The sequence below is a fragment of the Microcaecilia unicolor genome, chromosome 11, assembly GCF_901765095.1.
Source record: "Microcaecilia unicolor chromosome 11, aMicUni1.1, whole genome shotgun sequence".
NCBI classification, from domain to species: Eukaryota; Metazoa; Chordata; class Amphibia; order Gymnophiona; family Siphonopidae; genus Microcaecilia; species Microcaecilia unicolor.
This window is the reverse complement of record NC_044041.1, coordinates 94059835-94086826: the sequence shown is the minus strand read 5'-3', so window position 1 is coordinate 94086826 and position 26992 is coordinate 94059835. Positions and strand designations below refer to the sequence as shown.

Sequence of the window (26992 nt, the reverse complement as noted above, 5' to 3'; positions counted from 1 at the left end):
GTATCTTTTTCAGGCCTTCCTTACTGGATAAAGATAAGACTGACTTTTATGCAGTCCCATTTATGCGGTTACCCTGGCTGGTTAAGTGCCGAATATCAGCACTTAACCAGCCAACTGCTGACTCTGCACCCAGAATGCCTCCAAAATGGCCAGTTTTTTTTTAATTTATAATTTTAAAATTACAATGTCAAGCCAGACACAAAATGTACAGATTGGAAAATCAAGGAAATCACAACACAATTTAGTACTTGTAAGATCCACAAGCCCATATCAAGAGAGGTAGCTTTACCATAGAAACATAAAATGGTACAGGAAAAAAAAAGCTAGAAAAATCTAACTCTAAAACAACAGCCTTCTGACTCTGTCTCTCCTTCTTCATAATATGTAACGGGAATTTTATATACTACTGTGGTGGACGCTGTTAGATACTATGGGTTTGTGTTTATATATATATATGAGGGAGAGCAGACCTTATGGAGTCTAGAGGCCTAGAAGGCCGACATTCAAGTCATAAATATGTAGACCATCTTCAAAACATATACCTCTTTATATTGCAGCTGGAACCGTTAGACATACAAAGCAGTGAGGGGTATGAAAAAGCCTACCAAAACAAAGGGCCCTGCTTACTAAGGCATGCCACTGTTTTTAGCGTGTGCTAAAATGTATCACGCGCAAACGCTAGAAACACCCATATATTCCTATGGGTATCTCTAGCATTAGCGCACGCTAATTTGTAGCGTGCGCTAAAAACGATATCGTGCCTACAGTGTGGCTTAGTAAGCAGGGTCCAGAGGCTTTTAGTTGCTTTCTAAACTTAAGGTGTTCCATAAGGCAGGGACTGCCACGTAAAATATACATTCCCTTGTCTCACACATGGGGTAAACCCAATATGTTCCTGTGTCCTGTGAAAGTGCAGATGCGGAATTCACACTGTGAAAGTAACATTTTGTTTTGGACAGGCTTGAAGTTGCCTTCAAGGATGTGGTCCCCTACTGTAGAGCCGGATGAGGGGCCGAAGCCAAATCGGAACGAGACCGAGGAAATCTCTGCAGAATGTTGCCCCTGCCCGAAAACAGAATCCCAGATCCAGAAGGAGCAGGAGGAATCTGCTTTTAGGAAAGCCTTTGAGAACTACATCCACAACGAAGTGTTCATTTCCAGGTAAAGACATGTGGTGGTTTCTTTGTTCATGCACTAGGGTTGGTGGCATGTGGTGGCAGTGCCATAGTAGGACTTTGACTGTGCTGTCTGCCCACTTGCCCCATGCTACCATGTTCCCACAAACCCTATGCAATCTCTGGTCATTTTCCCTTTTTCTCACTTAACAACAGTCTTCTGTACCTATCTTAAGCAAGCTGGAATTCAGTCACTGATTCAGTCACTGTCGTCTCTACTGAAAGTCATTTGTGGATATTCAACACCCTTTCAATAAAGCAGTATTTCCTTGCATTTCCTCTGCACCCCTCTCCTCTTAATTTTTTTTATTATGATGGTAAGGAAGGGATACGATAATTAAACAAAGACTATAGTCAGTTTATTAGAAATATCTATATTCATTGAAGGAGGACTTGGAAAGCTTCAGAGAAAACTCAGAAAGATGTATAATGGCTTTGAAGCAAATGGATCTATACTATCATTTGCTTCTTCAGACTGATGTGAGACTGAGACATGATTTTGTGCTTGCTGTTTGGTATCGTGCCTCCTTTCTGACTGAAACTTGGTCAAGCCCCCGTTGCTGAAAGTTCTGAAAAAAATAAATGCTGCCCATCTGTGAAGGCACTGTATCTGCGTAGAGGCGGATGCTCATTTAGGTGTTAATAAGGATGTGCATGTTTGTATTATTATTATTTTTTTTTTTTGATAATGTGTGCTATGAGAATGCTTTAGAGATGTTGAACTGGATTTTTACACTTATATGATCTGGACTTGAATCCATCTGGAAGGAATACAGAATTGATTAGGATTTGAGGATAGTTGCTGTTCGTTTACTAAGTCTTGTATTTAGATCTTGTTTAGTTACTGTAAAAGACTTTTGTAAATTGTATTACTCAATTTATTGAATGACTATTTCATTCAAGGCATTTTCACATGTATAGTATCCATGTATAAAATGCCTCTTATGAAATCACCCATTATGACCTGGGTATGGACAGGTTTTGGGCGGAAGATAAGTGGAGTCATGATTTACACTTCTACTTTATAAAATACCTGTGAACATTTTATACCTGTTCCAAAAGCAGGCATAAATATTCACAGCTTCATTGCAGCTGCAATTCCTTCCGCTTTTCATATGGGGGCTCATTTTTGAAAGAGAAAAACGTCAAAAAAAAAAAAAAAGTAGCATAAAGCAGAATTTTGGATGTTTTTCTCGCCAAAATGTCCAAATTGGTATTTTTGAAACCCACTTTCCAGACGTTTTTCTATACTGTTTGTCTTCAATGCATCCAAATCTCAATGGTGTGTTGAGGGCATGTTAAGGGCAGAATTTGGGCGCTCCTAAGGCTTGGATGTTTTTCAGCCATAATGGAACAAAAGAAAAAACGTCCAGGGCTAAAACTATGACGTTTTGAGCTCGACCTGCCGAACGCCTTTGGCTGAAATCCCATGCCCATGCTGACTTCATACATTTCAAATTCTTGCTGACCTCCTTCCAGTCTGCTCTTTCACTTGCCAAACAGGACTACTACATCCCAGTTGACAAACTCTCTTGGCACAAACCCTTGGCGTCTCTTTGCCACACTGAACTCTCTCCTCAGAGTGCCTTCACCTCCAACTCCCCCTTCACTTTCTCCCCAGACTCTGGCTGATGATGAGGTTCCCAAGATTAACTTTGAATTCTCAACCAAGTCACCTCCACTTCTCCTTCCCTCAGTCCATTCTCTCAACCACCCTTCAACCCTTCCTCCGTTTTCTGAGGAAACTGCACATTTTCTTTCCTCCTCCAAACTGTTCCTCTGATCCTATTCCAACCCTTCTACTTAGCATTATCTCTCCTACTGTTATCCCTTCTATCTGTCATATCCTCAATCTTTCACTTTCCACTGCAACTGTTTCTGAGGAAGCTGCACATTTTCTTTCCTCCTTCAAACTGACTACCTGTTCCTCTGATCCTATTCCTACCCTTCTACTTAGCATTATCATTCCTACTGTCATCCCTTCTATCTGTCATATCCTCAATCTTTCACTTTCCACTGCAACTGTTCCTGATGCCTTCAAACATTCCATACCTCTCCTACCTGTCCTCCTAACTATTGCCTCATCTCCCTCCTCCCTTTCCTATCCAAGATACTGGATCATGCTGTTCATCACCATTGTGTTGACTTTCTATCATCTCGAGCTATTCTTGATCCACTTCAATCTGGCTTTCGCCCTCTTCATTCAACTGATACAGCCTTTGCTAAAGTCTCCAATGACCTGTTCTTGGCCAGATCCAAAGGTCTCTATTCTATCCTCATCCTTCTTGATCTATCCGTTTTTGACACTGTTGATCACTGTCTACTCCTTGATATGCTGTTCTCACTTGGATTTCAGGGCTCTGTTCTTTCCTAGTTTACTTCTTATCTCTCCCATCGCATTTTTAGTGTATACTCTGGCGGATCCTCCTCCACTTGTATCCCACTATCAGTTGGTGTACCTCAGGGCTTTGTCTTGGGACATCTTCTTTTTTCCATCTATACTTCTTCCCTTGGTGCTCTGATCTCATCCCATAGTTTTCAGTATCACCTTTATGCTGATGACTGTCAGCAGGAATCCAGGCCCAAGTATCAGCCTGCCTATCTGACATTGCAGCCTGTATGTCTCTGCGCCATCTGAAATTAAACATGACCAAGGCTGAGATTTTTGTCTTTCCCCCTTAACCATAGTAACATACATAGTAACATAGTAGATGACGGCAGAAAAAGACCTGCACGGTCCATCCAGTCTGCCCAACAAGATAACTCATATGTGCTAATTTTGTGTATACCCTACTTTGGTTTGTACCTGTGTTCTTCAGGGCACAGACCGTATAAGTCTGCCCAGCACTATCCCCGCCTCCCAACCACCAGCCCCACCTCCCAACCACCGGCTCTGGCACAGACCGTAGAAGTCTGCCCAGCACTATCCCTGCCTCCCAACCACCGGCTCTGGCACAGACCGTATAAGTCTGCCCAGCACTGTCCCCGCCTCCCAACCACCAGCCCCGCCTCCAGATCTTGACTAAGCTCCTGAGGATCCATTCCTTCGTATCCATTCATTCGCATATAGACATTTCAAACTGTGTTTGTTGCTCCTATTTACATCATGCATAGGCATATAAGGGAATAAATTATATCATCATGACAGAGTGGATTAAACTGGAGGGTGTTAGTGCTATATGTTAACGAGGAAATTGAGTGAAACAATAAAATTACAGCAGGAAATAGACAGCAAAATGGATAGAAAGAGGTCAGAAATAGTGAGAGATACAGGGAAGATTATAAAAATTGATAAAGGAAGAGAGACAATAGATATTAAAGAAGATGAAGGAAAGAGAGAGAAACATGGGTAAGGGTGGGGGAGAATAAGAGAGAGAAGAAATGAAAAAAAAAAAGAGAACACTAATGAAATGAGTAAAGTAAAAATATGAAAAATAGAACAAGTCAGAGGCTGTGATTATAACACCGCATTTTCATTATCCCTGGTCCAGAGAAGGCATCTTTCTTATAGGAAAAGTTTGTATTCGTCTTTCCCCCTAAACCCTCCTCTCCTCTTTCCCCATTCTCTATCTCTGTGGAGGACACTCTTATCCTCCCTGTCTGTAGCTCGTAACCTTGGGGTTATCTTTGACCTTTCTCTCTTTCTCTGCACATATCAAACAGACTGCTAAAACCTGTCGTTTCTTTCTCTATATCACCAAAATTCGTCTTTCCCTTTCTGAGCATACTACCAAACCCTTATCCACTCTCACCTCTCTCTTAGACTACTGCAACTTGCTTCTCACAGGTCTCCCACTAAGCCATCTTTCTCCCCTTCAATCTGTTAAAAATTCTGCTGCATGACTTATATTCAGCCAGTGTCAATATGCTCATATTAGCCCTGTCCTCAAGTCATTTCATTGGTTCCCTATACATTTCTGCATACAGTTCAAACTCCTCTTAGTGACTTACAAGTGCATTCACTCTGCAGCTCCTCAGTACCTTTCCACTCTTATCTCTCCATACACTCCTCCCTGGGAACTCCGTTCATTGGGTACATCTCTCTGATCTGTACCCTTCTTTTCCACTGCTAACTCCATACTGCATTCCTTTTATCTTGCTGCACCATGTGCTTGGAATAGACTTCTTGAGCCAGTATGTCAAGCTCCATCTCTGGCTGTCTTTAAATCTAGGCTAAAAGCCCACCTTTTTGATGCTGCTTCTAACTCCTAACCCCATTCTCTTGTACAGTACCCTTGTATGTTTTATCTTTTCCACCTTATTAATTATCCCTAATTTGTCCTGTTTGTCCTGATTAGATTGTAAGCTTTTTTGAGCAGGGACTGTCTTTTCATGTTCAAGTGTACAGCACTGCTTACATCTAGTAGCGCTATAGAGATGATAAGTAGTAGTAGTAGAATGAATAAGTCACAGAAAAGTGCCCTAAATAACCAGATGGCCACTGGAGGAATAAAGGAATGACACCCCCCCTCCTTTATTCCCCCAGTGGTCAATGATCCCACTCCCTAAAGATGTGAAAGAAATAGTACATACCAGCCTCTATGACAGCCTCAGATGTTATAGCCAGTCCTATTAGAGCAGCAAGCAGATCCCTGGAGTGGTCAGTGCACTGCACAGTAACATAGTAAATGACGGCAGATAAAGACCTGTACGGTCCATCCAGTCTGCCAACAAGATAAACTCATTTTACATGGTATGTGATACTTAATATGTATACCCTAGTTTGATTTGTCCTTGCCTTTCTCAGGGCACAGACCGTAGAAGTCTGTCCAGCACTGTTCTTGTATTACATTCTGAAGCTAACGCAGAGACCCCTTAAAATTTACTCTCCAGCCCATCCCTATCTATTCAGTCACGATCAGGGCTAGACCATAGAAGTCTGGCCAGTTCCCGTTTTGTTTCCCAATTTCTGACGTCACTACCCAATCTCCACTAAGATTCCATGGAACCATTCCTTCTAAACAGGATTCCTTTGTGTTTATCCCACGCATGTTTGAATTCCATTATCGTTTTCATCTCCACCACCTCCCGCGGGAGGGCATTCCACATGTCCACCACCCTCTCCATGAAAACATACTTCCTGATATTAGTCCTGAGTCTGCCTCCCTTCAACCTCAATTCATGTCCTCTAGTTCTACTGCCTTCCCGTCTCCGAAAAAGGTTCATTTGCGGATTAATACCTTTCAAATATTTGAACGTCTGTATCATGTCACCTCTGTTTCTCCTTTCCTCCAAGGTATACATGTTCAGGTCAGCAAGTATCTCCTTGTATGGTTTGCAACGCAAACCCCATACCATTTTTGTAGCTTTTCTTTGCACTGCTTCCAGTCTTTTTACATCTTTAGCAAGATACGGCCTCCAAAACTGAACACAATACTCCAAGTGGGGCCTCACCAACGACTTGTAGAGGGGCATCAACACCTCCTTTCTTCTGCTGGTTATGCCCATCTCTACGCAGCCTAGCATCCTTCTGGCCACGGCCTTCACCTTGTCGCATTGTTTCTTTACCTTTAGATCTTCAGACACGAGGGGCCCAGGCCAATAATTTATTCTAACTATTACACTTGTGGTGGAAAGTGTGAGCCCTCCAAAACTCACCAAAAACCTACAGCACCCACATATAGATTACACCTGCAGCCATAAGGGCTATTATAGTGGTGTACAGTTGGGTACAGTAGGTTTTTGGTGGGTTTTGGAGGTCTCAATATACAATACAAGGGAGCAATGGTGAGATGACTACCTGGGAGGTTTTATGCAAAGTCCACTGCAGTGCCCCTTAGGGTGCCCCACTGCTCTGCAGAGATGTCTGTGTGGCCAGTCTGCTAAGAATGCTGGTGGCTCCTAATCCCAGTGGCTTGATTTTGTGCATTTTCACTTGGGCTTTTGTTTTCAAAAATGGACCATAAGATAAACACAAAGAGCACAACAAATCTAGCAAGTGGCCATTTTTGAAAAAAAAAAAAAAAAAGAAGATGGACGCTTTGCTTTTTCAAACATGGCTGTATTTGCTGTTCGGATTCTGGACATTTTGAGCAAAACGTCCAAAGTTGGACTTAGACGCCATATTGAAAAAGCCCCTCATAGTGTAGGTGCCTATCACGCTTATTTTCGAAAGAGAAGGACGCCCATCTTTTGACACAAATCGGGAGATGGGCGTCCTTCTTGCAAGGTTGTCCAAATCGGCATAATCGAAAGCCAATTTTTTTTGACACCCTCGACTGCTTTCCATCACGGGGACAACCAAAGTACACGGGGGGCAGGTCGGCAGGGTAGCGAAGGCGGGACTGGGGAATGATTAGGAGATGGTCATCCTCGGCCGATAATAGAAAAAAGAAGGGCGTCCCTGACCAGCACTTGGGCCGACTTTACTTGGTCCATTTTTTTTCACGACCAAGCCTCAAAAATTTGCTCAAGCTGACCAGATGACCACCGGAGGGAATCGGGGATGACCTCCTCTTTGTCCCCCAGTGGTCACTAACCCCCTCCCACCATAAAAAAACAAGTTTAAAAATACTTTTTTGCCAGCCTCAAATACCATACTCAGGTCCATCGCAGCAGTATGTGGGTCCCTGGAGCAGTTGTAGTGGGTGCAGTGTACTTCAGGTAGGCGGACCTGGGGGGGGGGGGGGGGTTTGGGGGGCTCAGCACCCAAGGTAAGGGAGCTATGCACCTGGGAGCAATTTCTGAAGTCCACTGTAGTGCCCCCTAGGGTGCCCGGTTGGTGTCCTGGCATGTGAGGGGGACCAGTGCATTACAAATGTTGGCTCCTCCCACGACCAAAGAGCTTGGATTTGGACGTTTTTCAGATAGACGTTTTTGGTTTCCATTATAGCCGAAAACTGAGGACGACCATCTCTAAGGTCGACCTAAATGTCAACATTTGGGCATCCCTGACCGTATTATCGAAACGAAAGATGGATGTCCATCTTGTTTCGATAATAAGCGTTGCCCTGCCCCTTCGCGGCACCGTCCTTAGAGTTGGGCGCCCTTAGAGATGGTCGTCCACGTTCGAAAATGCCCCTCTATGTGTCATCATAAATAAACACCTATTTGGCCTTCACACATATATTATATTAACCTCCCCGTACACCAATTAGTGCATGTACTATTTGGTTAGCATGGCTTTACAAAATGATATGCAATGATACAAATGTGAAAAAAATGAAACAAAATGAAATTTTCTGCCTACATATCCATAGTGTTCAACATGGGAAGATAGAGTAACAGCCTAGATTTCCATAAATGAAGGCTCTCCCCTCCCCCCCTTAACTAAAATGTGTTTAGGGTCAGGCCTAGGCTAACGTCATAACAGCCTACCTGAAAGCTGCTGCCCAAAGATAAACATGCTCCAAGGTGAGCATAAGTATGTGTGTGTTTGAGGTAGTAGGAATCAGCATGTATATTTACGTTTTGTAAAATAAACATATAAGGATCAATATTCAGTTGGCGGCATTCAACATTTTGGTAACTGCTGCTGGCAGCATGGCCAGAAATTCAGTGTGCCAGGCCATGACCAGATTTCAGCATTGAATTTCCAGGTTTGCAGAGCCAGCTAAAGCATAGCCAGTTAAGTGCGATATTCAATACTCATCCCGCTATGGGGCACCATATAAATTTAGTACGGGGCACCATATCAATTTAGTACTGACCTTTATGTTGTTGCCATTGGCTAGTTAAGTGCTGACTGTGGAGAACACCCAGAACACCCCCCCAAAATAGCTGATTTTGAGTTTGGTGCTAACTGGCTAAGTGCTGCTGAAAATGCCCGGTTAGCCCCAAACAAACCATTTAACTGGCTAAGAGCCATTTCTCAGTTCCAGTGCCCATCCTCCACCTCCGGGAATGGCTGTGCATATATTACATGAAAGTAGGTGGTATATGTTTTGACTGCTTTCTTTGATGCATGTATATTCTGGGGCACTGTGAAACACTGTTCCACTTACGCGATCACATATAAAAGTACTCCCTAAAGGTGTAATTTTGAGACAGGCCAGAAAGATTGCTGGTCATACCTGTAGCACTGCTGGAGCAAGCTCAGTGAGTGCTTGAGCACCCCCAATATTGAGCAATCTCTTTGACTGTGTCCAGGGAGAGGTAATTTCTATTGGGTTTTACACCCCCAATAATTTTGAAAAGTTGGCTCCTTTGATCTCAAAGGGAGAATTTTTGTAATGAATTGTCCTCGCTGAAAATTGCTCATCTCTAGCCAACTAAAAGTATACATGGGCTTCCACAGCACAAGTACTTTCTGCTGGGTCAAAATGAAGCATTCCTAAGGAACTTATTGGGTCAGGGGAGGAAAGCAGCACATGTGCATTCAATTTTCAGCTCTACGTTTGCTGTTTTGCCTCTGCTTGGCCACTCTCCCAATATGAGGGTGCGATGTACTGGGCTGCTTTCAGTTTAGGTCCTTCACAGTTTCCGATGTTCAAAGGGAAGGGTTGAGGTGATCCCACCCACCCCTTGGTGAACTCCCTTTATATAGGGCATTCAAAGGACAAGTATCTTCATTACACCATAATTGGTCAATCTTATTCCTTGTTATCCCCTATCATAGTTAACCTTTTTTACACTTGTGAATCACAGCGATATGTCCTTTATTCAGTGCAATACATGTTATGCTTTAATTCTAAGGCAAACTATCTGGAGCCTTAGAGCTTGTCCCATCTGTCTCCAATTATCACCTTTGAAAGATGAGATCAACAAACTCAAGAAAGAATTAGCTACAACTAAAAAAGCATCCAGGATTACTCCATTCCCTGCCAATTTACCACCACCACTGCCACAGAGAATGCAACAACAGAGGAATAGATGGGTCACAGTAGGCTCAAGTAGACTAAGATCTGTGACACAGAAGCTCTCACCTTCCCAACCTTTGCCCCTGTCAAATTCTTTTGCTGCGCTGCATCATTATGGTGCTGAAAAAAGAAGTACTGTGCTGGAACTAGAGGCTATGAAAGTAGCACAACCCAAGAAACATCCCCCAAACAATGACAGATTGGTGAAAAGCAGAAAACTCTTACTGCTCAGAGACTCCATTATCAGAGGCATTAACTTAGGAACACAGTTCAAGGGTTCCAACCTAGTGAAATGCCTTCCAGGATCTTCGGCGACCAGATGTACTGACCAAATACTGAAAGTGATCCGAGAAGAGAGCGAGGCTTCAAATACTGATGTTGTAATTCACCTGGGGACAAATGACCTGGCCAACAATAGCAAGTTTACAGCACAGAGAGCATTCCAGAAGCTTGGGGAGGGACTGAAATCTTTGGTTCGGACTGTGACTTTTTCTGAAGTAATTTCCACGTGGGGGAAGGGAGAGGACAGGCTACGCAAAACAGTTGGGTTCAATAAGTGGCTTGAGTCTTGGTGTAAAGAAGAAGGTTTTAGTTACATAGGAGCATGGGGTAATATGTGGAAAAATAGCAGGCTGTACTGTAATCATGGCTACATCTTTCTGTGACGGGAAAAAGGATCCATGGGGAGAAATTCAGACATTTAAACTAGAAGACGGGGGTGACAAAAAGAAACAAAGGAATTCGGAAAGTCACCCCCAGAATAAATTTGATGACAGAGGGGAAAGGTCATCTAAATATAGAAAACCACCTAAACTCACTATGCAGATGGAAAGCAATGAGCACAAATGCTCGTAGTCTAGGTAAAAAGGTTCAAGACTTGCATGGCCTAATGTTTGAAGAAAACTTGAATATTGTTGCTATTACGGAGACGTGGTTCAATTATTCCCATGAATGGGATGTGACTATACCAGGCTATAATCTTTTTAGAAAGGATAGAGAGGACCGAAGGGGTGGAGGAGTGGCGCTGTATGTGAGAGACAATATCAGAGCGGCTGAAATGCGGGGGACCTGGGGAAATGAAGAAGCTTTATGGATCATCCTGGAAAGAGAAGGTGGAACCTGTATCCACACGGGAGATATCTACAGACCTCTGGCACAAATGAAGAAGCTAGACAAGGATCTGATAGAGGATATTCAAAAGATTGGTATGAAAGGGGAGGTGCTACTGTTGGGAGATTTCAACTTGTCTGATGTCGACTGGAACGTCCCGTCTGCGGAATCAGAAAGAAGTAGGGAGATTGTGGACACCTGTCAAAGTGCCTTGCTCAGACAAATGATGACTAAACCCACGAGGGAAGGGTCGATGCTGGATCAAGTGCCCATGAATGGAGGAAGTGTTTCTAATATTCCTATTGTAAAAAGGATCACAGTAGACGTCGTGTCCCTCGACTGACTGACCTCTGGAACTTGACCGCTCCCGCTATCCTCATACCGGGGCCTCCTCTGGAGACGGACGCCTGCTCCACTCAGCTTTCTTTTCGAGTTCTCTAGTCCTCCAGAACCTTCCTGTAGTCAGTGGGCCTTTCTGCACTCTTTCCTGGGGGGATACAATTATTGCCTGTCCTTGTCTTCATGGGGGTTATTCCACCCTCAGGACTCTCTGGGCTAGAGTGATGCATTTGTGGTGTAGAGACCCAAAAGAGAGATACCAAATACGAGGGGAGAGATTAGTAAGCTTGACTCAGGAGAGAGACCTTGGGGTGTTGGTGTCGGAGGATATGAAGGTGAAGAAACAATGTGACAAGGTGACAGCCCTGGCCAAAAGGATGCTAGGCTGCATAGAGACGGGTATAACCAGCAGAAGAAAGGAGGTGTTGATGCCCCTCTACAAGTCGTTGGTGAGGCCCAACTTGGAGTATTGTGTTCAGTTTTGGAGGCCGTATCTTGCTAAAGATATAAAAAGACTGGAAGCAGTACAAAGAAAAGCTACGAAAGTGGTATGGGATTTGCGTTGCAAACTATACAAGGAGAGACTTGCTGACCTGAACATGTATACCTTGGAGGAAAGGAGAAACAGGGTTGACATGATACAGACGTTCAAATATTTGAAAGGTATTAATCCGCAAGCGAACCTTTTCCGGAGACGGGAAGGTGGTAGAACTAGAGGACATGAATTGAAGTTGAAGGGCGGCAGATTCAGGAGTAATGTCAGGAAGTATTTTTTCACAGAGAGGGTGGTAGATATGTGGAATGCCCTCCTGCGGGAGGTGGTGGAGATGAAAACGGTAATGGAATTCAAACCTGCATGGGATAAACACAAAGGAATCCTGTTTAGAAGGAATGGATACGGAATCTTAGCGGAGATTGGGTGGCGACGCCGGTAGTTGGACAGTAAAACTGGTGCAGGGCGGACTTCTATGGTCTGTGCCATGATCATGACTGAATAGATATAGATGGACTGGAGTGTAAAATTTAAGGGGCTTCGACGTTAGCTTCAGAACTTTTAGTACAGGAACAGTGCTGGACAGACTTTTATGGTCTGTGCCCTGAGAAAGGCAAGGACAAATCAAACTCGGATATACACATAAAGTATCACATACCATGTAAAATAAGTTTATGTTGTTGGGCAGACTGGATGGACCGTTCAGGTCTTTATCTGCCGTCATTTACTTTGTTACTTAAAATAGCTGTGTACATTTGCAAACAATGCAGGCTAATTCATTACCTCCACTGCTTCTAGTAGCAGAATTTTTATAATATTGAGACAACTTTTGATGCAGTTCAAAAAGGAGGTTTTTCCTTTTCTACTCGAATCCTTTAAGGTACTTTCTTAATGTACCCTGAACTTTGTTTCTTTGGAAGCCATCTGGGTACTATAAAGAGAGATAAAACATCCCTTCTGGGTATAGTGCAAGGATGAGCGAGTTTCCCAGCTCATTTGCCATTTACTGCCAAGTATTCAGAATTCAAACTAATAAAATATGATATGGTTGTATCCTTCTAACCCACGTATCGCCACGATCAAAACAAGTCAAGAAATTAAAATAATAAATCCTAGCCAGAGCAACAGGAACATTTGTTAATTGTTAAGCTATGTTTTAATAATTATTTTTATTTTTAATCTTGTTATAAACATAATTATTAAAACCTAAAGCTTAAAAATTAACAAATAATCCTCTTGCTGTGGCTAGGATTTATTATTTTAGTTTCTTGACATGCTTTGATCTCGGTGATATTCAGGTTCTATTGTATTAATAGTTAAATATTCAGAATTGCCTACTCAAAAAGCCTGATACTAAAATGTGCACTTATTACTGTGTCCCAGTGTATAAAGTATCTTCATTGTATATTGTGAAGAGGGGTACCTCTGTTTATATGAGTGACAAACATAGTGTACAGAGTGTAGCCAATCCTTAACCATGCGAAGCTTAGTGCATATTTAGGTGGCAGCTGGTACCTAAGAATTTAGGCAGCTTGATCCCTCGAGGTGAAAATTTCGCATCGCTGAACTGAATTTTTTGTCCAACTTCTATGTGTCACTAGATGAGGCAAAACCAGTTACTTACAAAAGCAGCTCAAAACTCATTTATAACAATTTTGCCAGATACTATATTTTGCCTTGGGGGAGGGGGGGGGGGACAGAGCTAATCTAGCTGCCACACATTAATAGCAGATTTTGCCGACTAGATTTAAGCCCATTTTCAGTCGCAAAAAAATTTCTGCCTAAGTTATGTGCTCAGCTGAGGACTAAATATCGGCTTCTTGGAGTATGGGTAAAGTGTGGTGATGGTGGATAAGGACCAAGAGGTGCAAAAGAACAGCTGGGGAGAGTTGGAAAATTAAAGGAGTTGGAAAGGGATCCATGGAGTAGGGATCCTGTTGAAGGATGCACAAGTTGTCTTTTAAGGCAGATCTCAAAAATGAGGACATAGATTTAGCAAGCAGAAAGGGGAAAGAGAGATCTATGGACAGGATGCAGGAAAAGGGGTAGGAAAAGGAAAAGGGGGGGAGGATACTGAAGAAAGTGAGTAGCAGAGAGCAGTGAGAGCTGCACCAGAAGCATGAGGGAACATAGAAAAAGATGCATGGTGAGAGCAAAAATGTTCAGGACTTTCAGGGGAAAGTTTGAGCCATCTTCAGTTTAGTGTGGAAGGCGATAGAATAAGAAGCTGCGCCTCTCCAGTGTTAATGAAGGTGGACTTCTGTGTCCGTACAGGTGTTTTATGCATGTTCTTCATCTGTGGTGGATTGATCCACATGTCCAAGCAGAGATGTTTCTTGTAAATAAAAATGTGATATATTCATTGCAGCATTGTAATTCTGTTTACTATGGAATCCCTAAATCCCAACTACATCGCAAAATTCTGTAGCATGTGTTTTGTGTAGAGCTCAGCGATATAATTATGCTTCCCCTTTACTAACCAGATTTGCATTGGCTACCTGTACAATATCATTCATGGTTTAAGGTCCTCTGTTTCACTTATTCATAAATCGCTTCACTTGGGTACCCTTCTATATTTATCCTCATTAACCATTCTTTGTACTCCTCATCATTCTCTCCGTTCATTAGGCGTTCATCGTCTGGTCTTCCAAAAAAGCTCATTTTAAGTCTTCCAGGAACTCTTCCTTTTATTTCATTGCACCAAAACTGTAGAACGATCTTCCTCCATTCATTAGATCTGAACATTCTTTTTCTAGATTTAAAATGCTGCTCAAACCCATTTTTTTTTCAGATGGCATTTGGGATTCCTACATCTTAACTTTACCTAGTTTTGGATTGCCTGTGTGAGAAAACAGTCTCCAATTATATTTTAAAGAAAACTTTTAATTTCTTATATTATGTAAATTTTTTCTTTTAATTTTGTATGATCGAGTTCTCTCTTAGCCATTTTTGGTGTTAATTTCTTTCTTTTTATTTAAGTACTAGTAAAACAGGCCCGTTTCTGACACAAATGAAACGGGTGCTAGCAAGGTTTTCCTCGGAGTGTGTATGTTTGAGAGAGTATGTTTGAGATTGACTGTGTGAGTGAGAGAGAGAGAGAGAGAGAGAGTGAATGTGCGAGTGTGTGTGTGTGACAGTGAGAGAGTGAGACTGCTGGGTGCAAGTGTGTCTCCTCTGTCCCCTCTCTAGCCACCCAGCGATTCTCCTCTCTCCCCTGTTCCCCCTCCAGCCACCCAGTGATTCTACTTTTTCCCTTGCCGCCCTCCGATGCTCTTCTGTCCCCTGCCCCCTCCAGCCACCCAGCGAGTCTCCTCTGTCCCCTGCTCCCCCTCCAGCCACCCAGCGAGTCTCCTCTGTCCCCTGCCCCCCTCCAGCCACCCAGCAATTGTCCTATCTCCCCTGCCCCCCTCCAGCCACCCAGCGAATCTCCTTTTTCCCTTGCCCCCCCTCCAGCCACCCAGCGAATCTCCTTTTTCCCTTGCCCCCCCTCCAGCCACCCAGTGATTCTCCTGTCTCTCCTGCTTCCCCTCCAGCCCGTGATTATCCTATCTCCCCTGCCCCCCCTCCAGCCACCCAGCGATTCAGCTCTCTCCCCTGCCCCCCCCCAGCCACCCAGCGATTCTCCTTCCTCTTACAGCACCACACCGCCCAAGTCTCTGCCCCTCCGCCAACCGCCCAACCTCAGCTGCCATGCATAGCTCAGCGTGCACGCCCACTGAACGGTAGAGCAAATGGCCGCCGTGTTCCCGCCCTCCCACCTGTGGTTGGTCAGTGCTGCGTGTGACGTATCCGGAAGTACGCTGATGTCACTTCAGGAGATGGATACAGTTTTAGAGAGAGCACGAATGCTTCAAGGCTTCACTTTCTCAGCTTCAGAACGGTTGTGCTTTGTAAACCGCTTAGATCTGTTTGTTGGAATTAGTATATCAAACAACTAAAATAAGCATAAATAAATAGGTGGGCTATAAAAAGTTTCTTGTTGAAACTGACATACAAGTCGCTGTTTTCCCTGAAAAATACCACTTAGAAATCTCATTACCTTGACACTCACAGAGACACTGATGCTTAATCCTAGAGGCAAGGATTACCATCAGATAACATCACAACTACTATTTGTGGACAATTTGAAGCTATATAGCTCCTGTGGTCATCATTTGACACAACTACTCTTGAGTAATAAAGAGCGTCTCGGGTGATGACAGGATGACCTTTAATCTGGGCAAATATTCAAATGCAAACTACTTTTCAGAATGGAAGTGTAAGGAAAACTGAAAACATATCTATGACAGAAGAGTAATATAAGAGTCTGAGCATGAAAGTATATGTAAATACCTAGGAGTAGCAGAAGGTACAACAATCCTGCATAAGTTACTGAGAGAAAAGATCAGCAAAGAATACTACAGAAAATTAAAACTGATATTGAAAAGTGCTTTACAGCCTGGAGTATGATATATGCTATGATATGCATATGCAATGTCTCTGGCTCCCTCAAAACTGCCACTTTAAGGGGTACAGATGGATTAGTAGATTTGCCTTGTAAAGATCTTGAAAAACTGAATGCAAGAAGAAGAAAGTGTATGCTGTGATGGTATATCCCAAGAGCTGAAGGTGATATTGAAATGTAGAAATAGTTTACTTATGTGGAGGATAATATTTTATTCGGATGCCCATGTGTGTAGTCCCAAAATGTGCCTTTCTTAAGCCTATTTTAAATGTAATCCACATTGAATCAAAACTTGTTTTTGGATAATTGTGAGATACAAGTATGAATAAATAAATAATAAATATGTTCCTACAAGCTTTTATAATTAAGGCTTCTAGAACCAGCCTCGGTAGTGTGCAAATACCCTTATATACGTTTACACCTGATCATTTGAGACAGATGTAAAGGATAAAGACATAGGTTTGGCAACCAGAAAGGGGAAAGAGAGATCCATGGATGGTGTAAGAAAGGAGGTATGAAGGGGGGGGAGGAATAATTTTACAAAATCTATGCTTATATCGCAATTCTACCTTTACTTCATCTATACTGTTCCCCTACAAACGCCTACATACAGATCACGTAAAAGTAAGTGCAGTGTTTCTGTGCACCTATTCTTATATACATATGCAGTTGCACAATTATTTAAAAAAGGCTTTACATGTGGAAAAAGTTTACCCCCCACTCCCCCCAAAAAAATACAGTTACCATCATAGACTTTCAGGTATACCTAACAGCATCAACAGACCCAAATAAAAAAATGCTGAAGTACAAAAGCATACAGTCAGAGCTTGATTTTGATCTGAAACTTGGACAAGCGTTTTGACAACTAGAAGGAAAGAAGCAACAGAATTTGCAAAACAAGATTTAAAAAAGCTCTTTATAAAGAATTAGCAAAAGAAAAAGAAAGGGCTAAAGCACAAATCTAGCAGAAAATAGAGTTACTTCAGCAACTACAAGTAGATCAAAACTTGACACAAAAATGATGAATTTCAACCAAAAGGTAAGTGATTGATAATTGCAACACTTGAGAGTGGACTATGGACAACACGGTTCATCTCCAGTGTAGGGAAAAACCAGTAAAACAGATAAATGCAGGTTTTGTAGCACTGAACTAGAAACAGTCACACTTCTTTTCTATTTTATTCTATTCTGTTCCGGGTTTTCTGTCCTGCTAATTTCTCTCAGAGAATCAAAGCGAGTTACAGCAGATGATCAGAACACTACGATAACTTCATACTTCTAAATATTTCTTAAATAAGAAATATTTCTTAAATAAGAACGTTTTCAAAGACTCCCTAAACAAATAGTAGTCTAAAATCCCTTGAAATTTGGTAGGAATAGAGTTCCATAGTTTAACTGCAAAATAGGTGAAGGAGCTCTCAAAGAAACATTTAAATTACTACTACTACTACTACTATTTAGCATTTTTATAGCGCTACAAGGCGTTTACTGAAGAGCTAGATTTAAAGAATATAGTTTACATGTAGGTTGGCTTAATAATGAATAATGTTGCTGGGAGTGAGGTACTGATGTCTGAAAACCTGTATAAAGAAAGACACAATAATGTATCACTTCCCAGCCACTGGAAGCTGTTATCATTGCTGTTCCACAAAAACATATGACCTTGACAGAACTTCTGAGAAGAAGTTGTGCTCACCAGGGACATTCCTATTCCAAACTCAGGGGGTCTTTTACAAAGCGTTGGTAAGCCCAACGTGGGCTTACCGAATGCTAAATCAGGACTACCGCCGGCCCAAAGTGGCTGCCAGTGGTAGTTCTACCCTGAGCGCACGCCATTTCCAGGGGAAAAATAACCCCCCCCCCCCCCCCCCCCCCAGAAATGGCTTGTATAGCAGGAACCTGAACGTAATCAGTCATCGTCGCGGGCTGCCCAGTTACTGCCTGGTTACTGCGGAAATCCTTATCACCACCTCAGTGGGTGGCGGTAAGAGCGCCCTGCTGCATGGCCATGTGGTAAGAGTTGTTTTACCACATGGCCATGTTTGTCTGGGGGCTTTTTACCTACTGCGGCAAAAAGGGCCCTGTCACATGGGAAAAACAGCCCCCGTCGCTAGCACAGGACACTTTTTCCCGCAGCTTGGTAAAAGAACAACTGAAAAACAAAAGAAAGCAGTAGTGCACATCCGATGACTGGAAAAATCACAAAACATCCTACTGTAAACTCAACTTGTGTTATCTCTGAACCTTAAACGTGGAGAAAAGTATGGAGAGGATCCACTGCCTGTGCATATGTGTATTTGGTGCGTTATTTTAAAAATGGCTGTTCCCACGTATAAGATAGCCTTTCTAAAACTACCTCCACTGTGTCATCCAGAATTTCTTTCAAAATATTATCCTTAGTTCATAAAATATACAACACTGGTCTTCTCTTATTTCTGTCATGCCTATTAATCCCATATGTGCCTTCTAGGACCCTACAGTCTATGCGACAAAATCTTCTGGTTCAATCATTTCAGTAAATTTGATTAAACTTTACACATAAATGTGTCTTCAGCATCATCGGGCCATCCTTATGGACTTTGGCACAATGCAGGTACTATGGTGAGCGTTAGCAGTAAATTTGAGAGACTGAGATTATACTGTATGTAACCTGGTTGAGGAGTGAGGTTCATTCCTGTGATGGTATGCGCAAAACTAACCGATTTGGAGAAATTGTCCTGAAACTGTCTGCTGTATGTCTTAGTTTTGAAACTGCATTCTTGTATTTTAAGATGAGCTTAAGACATAATTTTTCAAAAAATCATTTGGACAATGATTACCTTCTCCTACTCTGCTACTGAGAGGCAATGAGGCTGAGCCTGGATCTGGAACACGCAGCTGATTTTTCAATTCCACTTAACTGGCATTTCTGATAGGTGTTATATCAAGAAACTAATAAACATGAAACTTAATTATTGCTGTTTCTGAGACTGAAACAAACCTGCTGATTAATGATCCATAATTGGAAATGTTTTAACAAAGACTGAATGCTCCTAAATGTGTTTTGTTGAAGCCTGACCAAGTATTTCATTGCTTTATGTACTGGTTCCTGATAATTGGAATATGGTACTAATAGTGGAAAGCTGTGCTCTGCAGTGTTTTGAAATAGTCATCCAATATACAATTAAAAATAAAACTGTTTCTCCATTATTGGGGGCAAAAACCAAAATGGAGAGAGAATATGGCCTATGAAAAAATACAGAAGGAAAAGAAGTAGGGGAAACCCAGCAAAGAGTAGAAACAGGAAGGCGAGGGTGAAGTCAAGATGGTGGCAGCGTGTTTAGGCACGTGACAAGCTCCCACAGATCTTTACCTTTGAGTTTTTTTAATGGCTCCAAAGTTCTAGGGTCTGATCTACCTGGCTCAGCAGAATCTAACGAGATCGGCTTAGCAGACCATCCAGCGTTATGCCAAACCTCTTCCCATTGTTTCCCCAGGCTAGACCTCTGCTGCAGTTGCCTCTGGTGGGAGGGGGGGAAAGTTCCCAGTCCAGGTTCTCGCACCACTCCCGGTTCCTCCGATTTGACCTTGGAAGTAATAGCGGTTGTGCAGTCTGCACCCGTGGGAACAATACCGGAGTTTAGGAACAGGTGGATCCAAATCGTCCTTTTGGTGGGAATTAGTGCCGGGTCTGTGTAAATCCAGCTCCTCTGGTAGGATTTAGTGCATGCATATCTTAAAGGGTCAGATTTTTTGACGCACAAAATTATAACAGGTTCAAACTCCAGGAATGAGTCAAATGAGAGAGATAAATAAATGCATATGGAAAATCAGTCCACCAGTCCTTTGCCCACAAATAGATACTTGAAAACAAAACATCCAGAAAGGAAATAACTCCCAATGTGAGGTTGGGGGGGGGGGGGGGGGGGGGGGGGGGAGATGGGGGCTTCCAGATATTTCATTTTATTTTGTAAAACATTTTATTGAGATTTTTGAAATTAACATTAGTATGAATATACATCAGGTAAGAAAGATTCTGTAATTCAAAACTGTAAATTTAACAGTTAAGAAAAAACAACAACAAGATCTTTCCATTTCCTTTGAATTTTCCATCTGATCTAGTTGCAATTTACAAACAAAAAAAAAAAGGGGGGTAAGAGCAAAAACTCTGCAGAGAATCCCAGAAAGAACAGAGCGGAGGTGGGCAAAGGATAGAGACTGAAGTTTGGTTGAACCATAAATATTTTTGCCGTATTTCGGTATGATGATAAAACATTAAAATGGAAAACATTTTACCTACATATATATATATATATTTCTCCGAGGACAAGCAGGCTGCTTGTTCTCACTGATGGGTTGACGTCCCCGGCAGCCCCCTCCATCGGAAAGTTTACTAGCAAAGGCCTTTGCTAGTCCTCGCGCGCCCATGCGCACCGCGCATGCGCGGCCGTCTTCCCGCCCGAAACCGGCTCGAGCCGGCCAGTCTTCTTTCGTCCGCGCTCGGTACGGTCGTGTTACGCCGTTCGTGCCCCAGAGAGTCGACCTCGCGCGTCCTTTTCGACGTGTTTTTTCCTTGTTTTTCTTTAAAAAGAGTTCGGGAAGCGCTCCGGAAGTGTTCCGGAAGACCCTTTCGGGTTTTCTGCCCTTCCCGTAATTTTCACCGTGTCGGCACCGAGAGCTCTGGGTCGCCAAGGGATTCGGCACCCAGCAGGCATCGGCACCGAGAGGACCGCTCACCCTCTGTTCAGGAGGTGTCGATGCGCTCCACTCTGGACAGCCCGGAACAGCCTCCTCGCCCGGAACAGGTTCTGACGTCGACGCCTGCATCGACCTCTCAGCCTTTTTCTGCAGCCACTCTGAACGAGAGCCTCCGGGCCGTTCTCCCAGAGATTCTGGGAGAGCTGTTGCGCCCTACCCCTCCGGTACCGGCGGTGCTTGCGCCTCCGGTACCGTCGAGCGTGGCGCCGGCTGGTCCATCGCCCAGGTTGAGGTCCCCGACGTCGGTACCGCGTGCGGTGCCGACCGCGGCCACCTCCCAGGAAGGCTCCCCGACTACGTCGGCGGAGGGAGCTTCGCCGATGCGGGCGAGGGAGTCTACCTCTCGACGCCCCCATCGTTGACGTGGCTCCACGGAGTCGAGCCGGGCGAGGTTGCAGACACAGGTCCGTGAACTTGTGTCTGACACCGAGGGTGAGGCCTCGTGGGAGGACGAAGAAGACCCCAGATATTTCTCTGACGAGGAGTCTGAGGGTCTTCCTTCTGATCCCACTCCCTCTCCTGAAAGGCAGCTTTCTCCTCCTGAGAGTCTGTCTTTCGCTTCCTTTGTCCGGGAGATGTCTACGGCCATCCCCTTCCCGGTGGTTGTGGAGGACGAGCCCAGGGCTGAAATGTTTGAGCTCCTGGACTATCCTTCTCCACCTAAGGAAGCGTCCACTGTTCCCTTGCATCATGTCCTGAAAAAGACATTGCTTGCGAACTGGACCAAGCCATTAAGTAATCCCCACATTCCCAAGAAGATCGAGTCCCAGTACCGGATCCATGGGGACCCAGAGCTGATGCGCACTCAGTTGCCTCATGACTCTGGAGTTGTGGATTTGGCCCTAAAGAAGGCTAAGAGTTCTAGGGAGCATGCTTCGGCGCCCCCGGGCAAAGACCCTAGAACCTTAGACTCCTTTGGGAGGAAGGCCTACCATTCTTCTATGCTCGTGGCCAAGATCCAGTCTTACCAGCTCTACACGAGCATACACATGCGGAACAATGTGCGGCTGTTGGCGGGCTTGGTTGATGCTGTTCCCCCTGAGCAAGCCAAGCCTTTTCAGGAGGTGGTCAGGCAGCTGAAGGCGTGCAGAAAATTCCTGGCCAGAGGAGTTTATGACACTTTTGATGTTGCGTCCAGGGCCGCTGCTCAAGGTGTGGTGATGCGCAGGCTCTCATGGCTGCGTGCCGCCGACCTGGAGAATAGACTCCAGCAGCGGATTGCGGACTCGCCTTGCCGTGCGGACAACATTTTTGGGGAAAAAGTCGAGCAGGTGGTAGAGTCTCTCCACCAGCGGGACACCGCATTCGACAAGTTCTCCCGCCGGCAGCCTTCAGCATCTACCTCTACAGGTAGTAGATTTTTCGGGGGAAGGAAGACTGGTCCCTATGCTTCTGGTAAGCGTAGGTACAATCCTCCTTCCCGACAGCCTGCGGCCCAGGCTAAGCCCCAGCGCGCTCGCTCTCGTCAGCAGCGTGCGCCTCAGCAAGGCCCCGCGGCTCCCCAGCAAAAGCAAGGGGCGAGCTTTTGACTGGCTCCAGCAGGGCATAGCCGCCATCCAAGTGTCAGTGCCGGGCGACCTGCCGGTCGGGGGGAGGTTGATAGCTTTTCACCAAAGGTGGCCTCTCATAACCTCCGATCAGTGGGTTCTGCAAATAGTCCGGCAAGGATACACCCTCAATTTGGCCTCAAAACCTCCAAATTGTCCACCGGGACCTCAGTCTTACAGCTTCCAGCACAAGCAGGTACTTGCAGAGGAACTCTCCGCCCTTCTCAGCGCCAATGCGGTCGAGCCCGTGCCATCCGGGCAGGAAGGGCTGGGATTCTATTCCAGGTACTTCCTTGTGGAAAAGAAGACAGGGGGGATGCGTCCCATCCTAGACCTAAGGGCCCTGAACAAATATCTCGTAAAAGAAAAGTTCAGGATGCTTTCCCTGGGCACCCTCCTCCCCATGATTCAGCAAAACGATTGGCTATGCTCTCTGGACTTGAAGGATGCCTACACTCACATCCCGATACTGCCAGCTCACAGACAGTATCTGCGATTTCAGCTGGGCACACGCCACTTCCAGTACTGTGTGCTACCCTTTGGGCTCGCCTCTGTGCCCAGGGTGTTCACAAAGTGCTTGGCTGTAGTAGCAGCGGCACTTCGCAGGCTGGGGGTGCATGTGTTCCCATATCTCGACGATTGGCTGGTGAAGAACACATCCGAGGCAGGAGCCCTGCAGTCCATGCAGATGACTATTCGCCTCCTGGAGCTACTGGGGTTTGTGATAAATTATCCAAAGTCCCATCTTCTCCCAGTGCAGAAACTCGAATTCATAGGAGCTCTGCTGGATTCTCGGACGGCTCTCGCCTATCTCCCAGAGACGAGAGCCACCAACTTGTTGTCCCTCGTCTCGCGGGTGCGAGCGTCCCAGCAGATCACAGCTCGGCAGATGTTGAGATTGCTGGGCCACATGGCCTCCACAGTTCATGTGACTCCCATGGCCCGCCTTCACATGAGATCTGCTCAATGGACCCTAGCCTCCCAGTGGTATCAGGCCGCCGGGGGTCTAGAGGACGTGATCCACCTGTCCACGAGTTTTCTCAAATCCCTATATTGGTGGACGATTTGCTCCAATTTGACTCTGGGACGTCCCTTCCAAATTCCTCAGCCACAAAAGGTGCTGACCACGGATGCGTCCCTCCTGGGATGGGGAGCTCATGTCGATGGGCTTCACACCCAAGGAAGCTGGTCCCTCCAGGAACGCGATCTGCAGATCAATCTTCTGGAGTTACGAGCGATCTGGAACGCTCTGAAGGCTTTCAGAGATCGGCTGTCCCACCAAATTATCCAAATTCAGACAGACAACCAGGTTGCCATGTACTATGTCAACAAGCAGGGGGGCACCGGATCTCGCCCCCGTGTCAGGAAGCCGTCAGCATGTGGCTCTGGGCTCGCCGTCACGGCATGGGGCTCCAAGCCACATATCTGGCAGGCGTAAACAACAGTCTGGCCGACAGGTTGAGCAGGATTATGCAACCTCACGAGTGGTCGCTCAATTCCCGTGTGGTACGACAGATCTTCCAGGTGTGGGGCACCCCCTTGGTAGATCTCTTCGCATCTCGAGTGAACCACAAAGTCCCTCAGTTCTGTTCCAGGCTTCAGGCCCACGGCAGACTGGCATCGGATGCCTTCCTCCTGGACTGGGGGGAGGGTCTGCTGTATGCTTATCCTCCCATACCTCTGGTGGGGAAGACTTTGTTGAAACTCAAGCAAGACCGAGGCACCATGATTCTGATTGCTCCTTTTTGGCCGCGTCAGATCTGGTTCCCTCTTCTTCTGGAGTTGTCCTCCGAAGAACCGTGGAGATTGGAGTGTTTTCCGACTCTCATCACACAGGACGAAGGGGCACTTCTGCATCCCAGCCTCCAGTCGCTGGCTCTTACGGCCTGGATGTTGAGGGCGTAGACTTTGCCTCTTTGGGTCTGTCAGAGGGTGTCTCCCGCATCTTGCTTGCTTCCAGGAAAGATTCCACTAAGAGAAGTTACTTCTTCCATTGGAGGAGGTTTGCCGTCTGGTGTGACAGCAAGGCCCTAGATCCTCGCTCTTGTCCTACACAGACCCTGCTTGAATACCTTCTGCACTTGTCTGAGTCTGGTCTCAAGACCAACTCTGTAAGGGTTCACCTTAGTGCAATCAGTGCTTACCATTACCATGTGGAAGGTAAGCCGATCTCAGGACAGCCTTTAGTTGTTCGCTTCATGAGAGGCTTGCTGTTGTCAAAGCCCCCTGTCAAGCCTCCTACAGTGTCATGGGATCTCAATGTCGTTCTCACCCAGCTGATGAAACCTCCTTTCGAGCCACTGAATTCCTGCCATCTGAAGTACTTGACTTGGAAGGTCATTTTCTTGGTGGCAGTTACTTCAGCTCGTAGAGTCAGTGAGCTTCAGGCCCTGGTAGCCCAGGCCCCTTACACCAAATTTCATCATAACAGAGTAGTCCTCCGCACTCACCCTAAGTTCTTGCCAAAGGTCGTGTCGGAGTTCCATCTAAACCAGTCAATTGTCTTGCCAACATTCTTTCCCCGTCCTCATTCCTGCCCTGCTGAACGTCAGCTGCACACATTGGACTGCAAGAGAGCATTGGCCTTCTACCTGGAGCGGACACAGCCCCACAGACAGTCCGCCCAATTGTTTGTTTCTTTTGATCCCAATAGGAGGGGAGTGGCTGTAGGGAAACGCACCATATCCAATTGGCTAGCAGATTGCATTTCCTTCACTTACTCCCAGGCGGGGCTGGCTCTTGAGGGTCATGTCACGGCTCATAATGTTAGAGCCATGGCTGCGTCGGTAGCCCACTTGAAGTCAGCCTCCATTGAAGAAATTTGCAAAGCTGCGACGTGGTCTTCTGTCCACACATTCACATCTCATTAATGCCTGCAGCAGGATACCCGACGCGACAGTCGGTTCGGGCAGTCAGTTCTTCAGAACCTGTTTGGGCTTTAGGATCCAACTCCACCCCCCGAGGGCCCTGTTTGTTCTGTTCCAGGCTGCACTCTCAGTTAGTTGGTAAATTTTTTAGGTCAATTTCAGTTATGTCCTCGCCGTTGCGAGGCCCAATTGACCATGGTTGTTGTTTTGAGTGAGCCTGGGGGCTAGGGATACCCCATCAGTGAGAACAAGCAGCCTGCTTGTCCTCGGAGAAAGCGAATGCTACATACCTGTAGAAGGTATTCTCCGAGGACAGCAGGCTGATTGTTCTCACAAACCCGCCCGCCTCCCCTTTGGAGTTGAGTCTTCCCTTGAAGTGTATTGTCTTGCTACATACGGGACTGGCCGGCTCGAGCCGGTTTCGGGCGGGAAGACGGCCGCGCATGCGCGGTGCGCATGGGCGCGCGAGGACTAGCAAAGGCCTTTGCTAGTAAACTTTCCGATGGAGGGGGCTGCCGGGGACGTCAACCCATCAGTGAGAACAATCAGCCTGCTGTCCTCGGAGAATACCTTCTACAGGTATGTAGCATTCGCTATATTAACAAGAAAACATACAATAGTAAGAGAATATAAATTGATATACAATTTGACGTGACTGACCTTAGAATCAAAGAAGTACTAAATAGCAATTGAGTACCTTCAATGTAGATGGAATGAGAATTTGTGAAAAGAGACCAAAAAGGTAAAAAAATATATAAAAAAAGACATATAACGGCAGCTAATTTCAAATATTAATATTCAGTGCTTACTGGATCAAGATTTGTTATTTCTTGTGCACAGAAATGGTGCTACAATAAAAAAATGAGTCATTAACCATACTTTATAGCAGGACTTCTCAACTCAGTCCATGTGATACTACTACTACTACTACTTAACATTTCTAAAGCGCTACTAGGGTTACGCAGCGCTGTACACCCAGCCAATCAGGTTTTCAGGATACCCATAATGAATATGAATGAGACAGATTTGCATGCAATAGAGGCAGTGCATGCAAATTTATTTCATACATATTCATTGTGGATACCTTGAAAACCAGACTGGCTTGGTGTGTCTCAAGGACTGGGTTGAAAACCCCTGCTTTCTAGTGCACCAAACAACAAATGAATATCACCTAAAGGTTAATGTGAGCCACATATGCTATCAATACAAGTTATCTACATCATCTGTATAATGAGCATTACTTAAAAAACTACAAAAAAACTAAACCATTCTAAACGCCTACTATCCTTAATGAAAATAAATTACTCCATTACTTATGTGATTCTAAGGTCAATCACGTCAAATTGCATATCTCAATTTATGTTCTCTCATTATTGTATGTTTCTATGTTAATATACTTGTCACATTTTTTAACATTTTAATGTTTTGCGTCATAGGACCCCTGAGGCAGGCATCAAGCCGATACACAGCCACGTCGGGTCA

General features: G+C 44.9%; 1 protein-coding gene across 1 annotated transcript in view; it reads left to right on the top strand.

Moving 5' to 3' along the window:
* INSR (insulin receptor) overlaps nt 1-26992 on the top strand; it is a 428464-nt gene that overhangs the window by 346663 nt on the left and 54809 nt on the right. Inside the window, exon 10 of the mRNA XM_030218585.1 lies at nt 960-1161. Within this exon, the coding sequence (XP_030074445.1) occupies nt 960-1161 (202 nt within the window). The remainder of the gene's footprint in view (nt 1-959; nt 1162-26992) is intronic.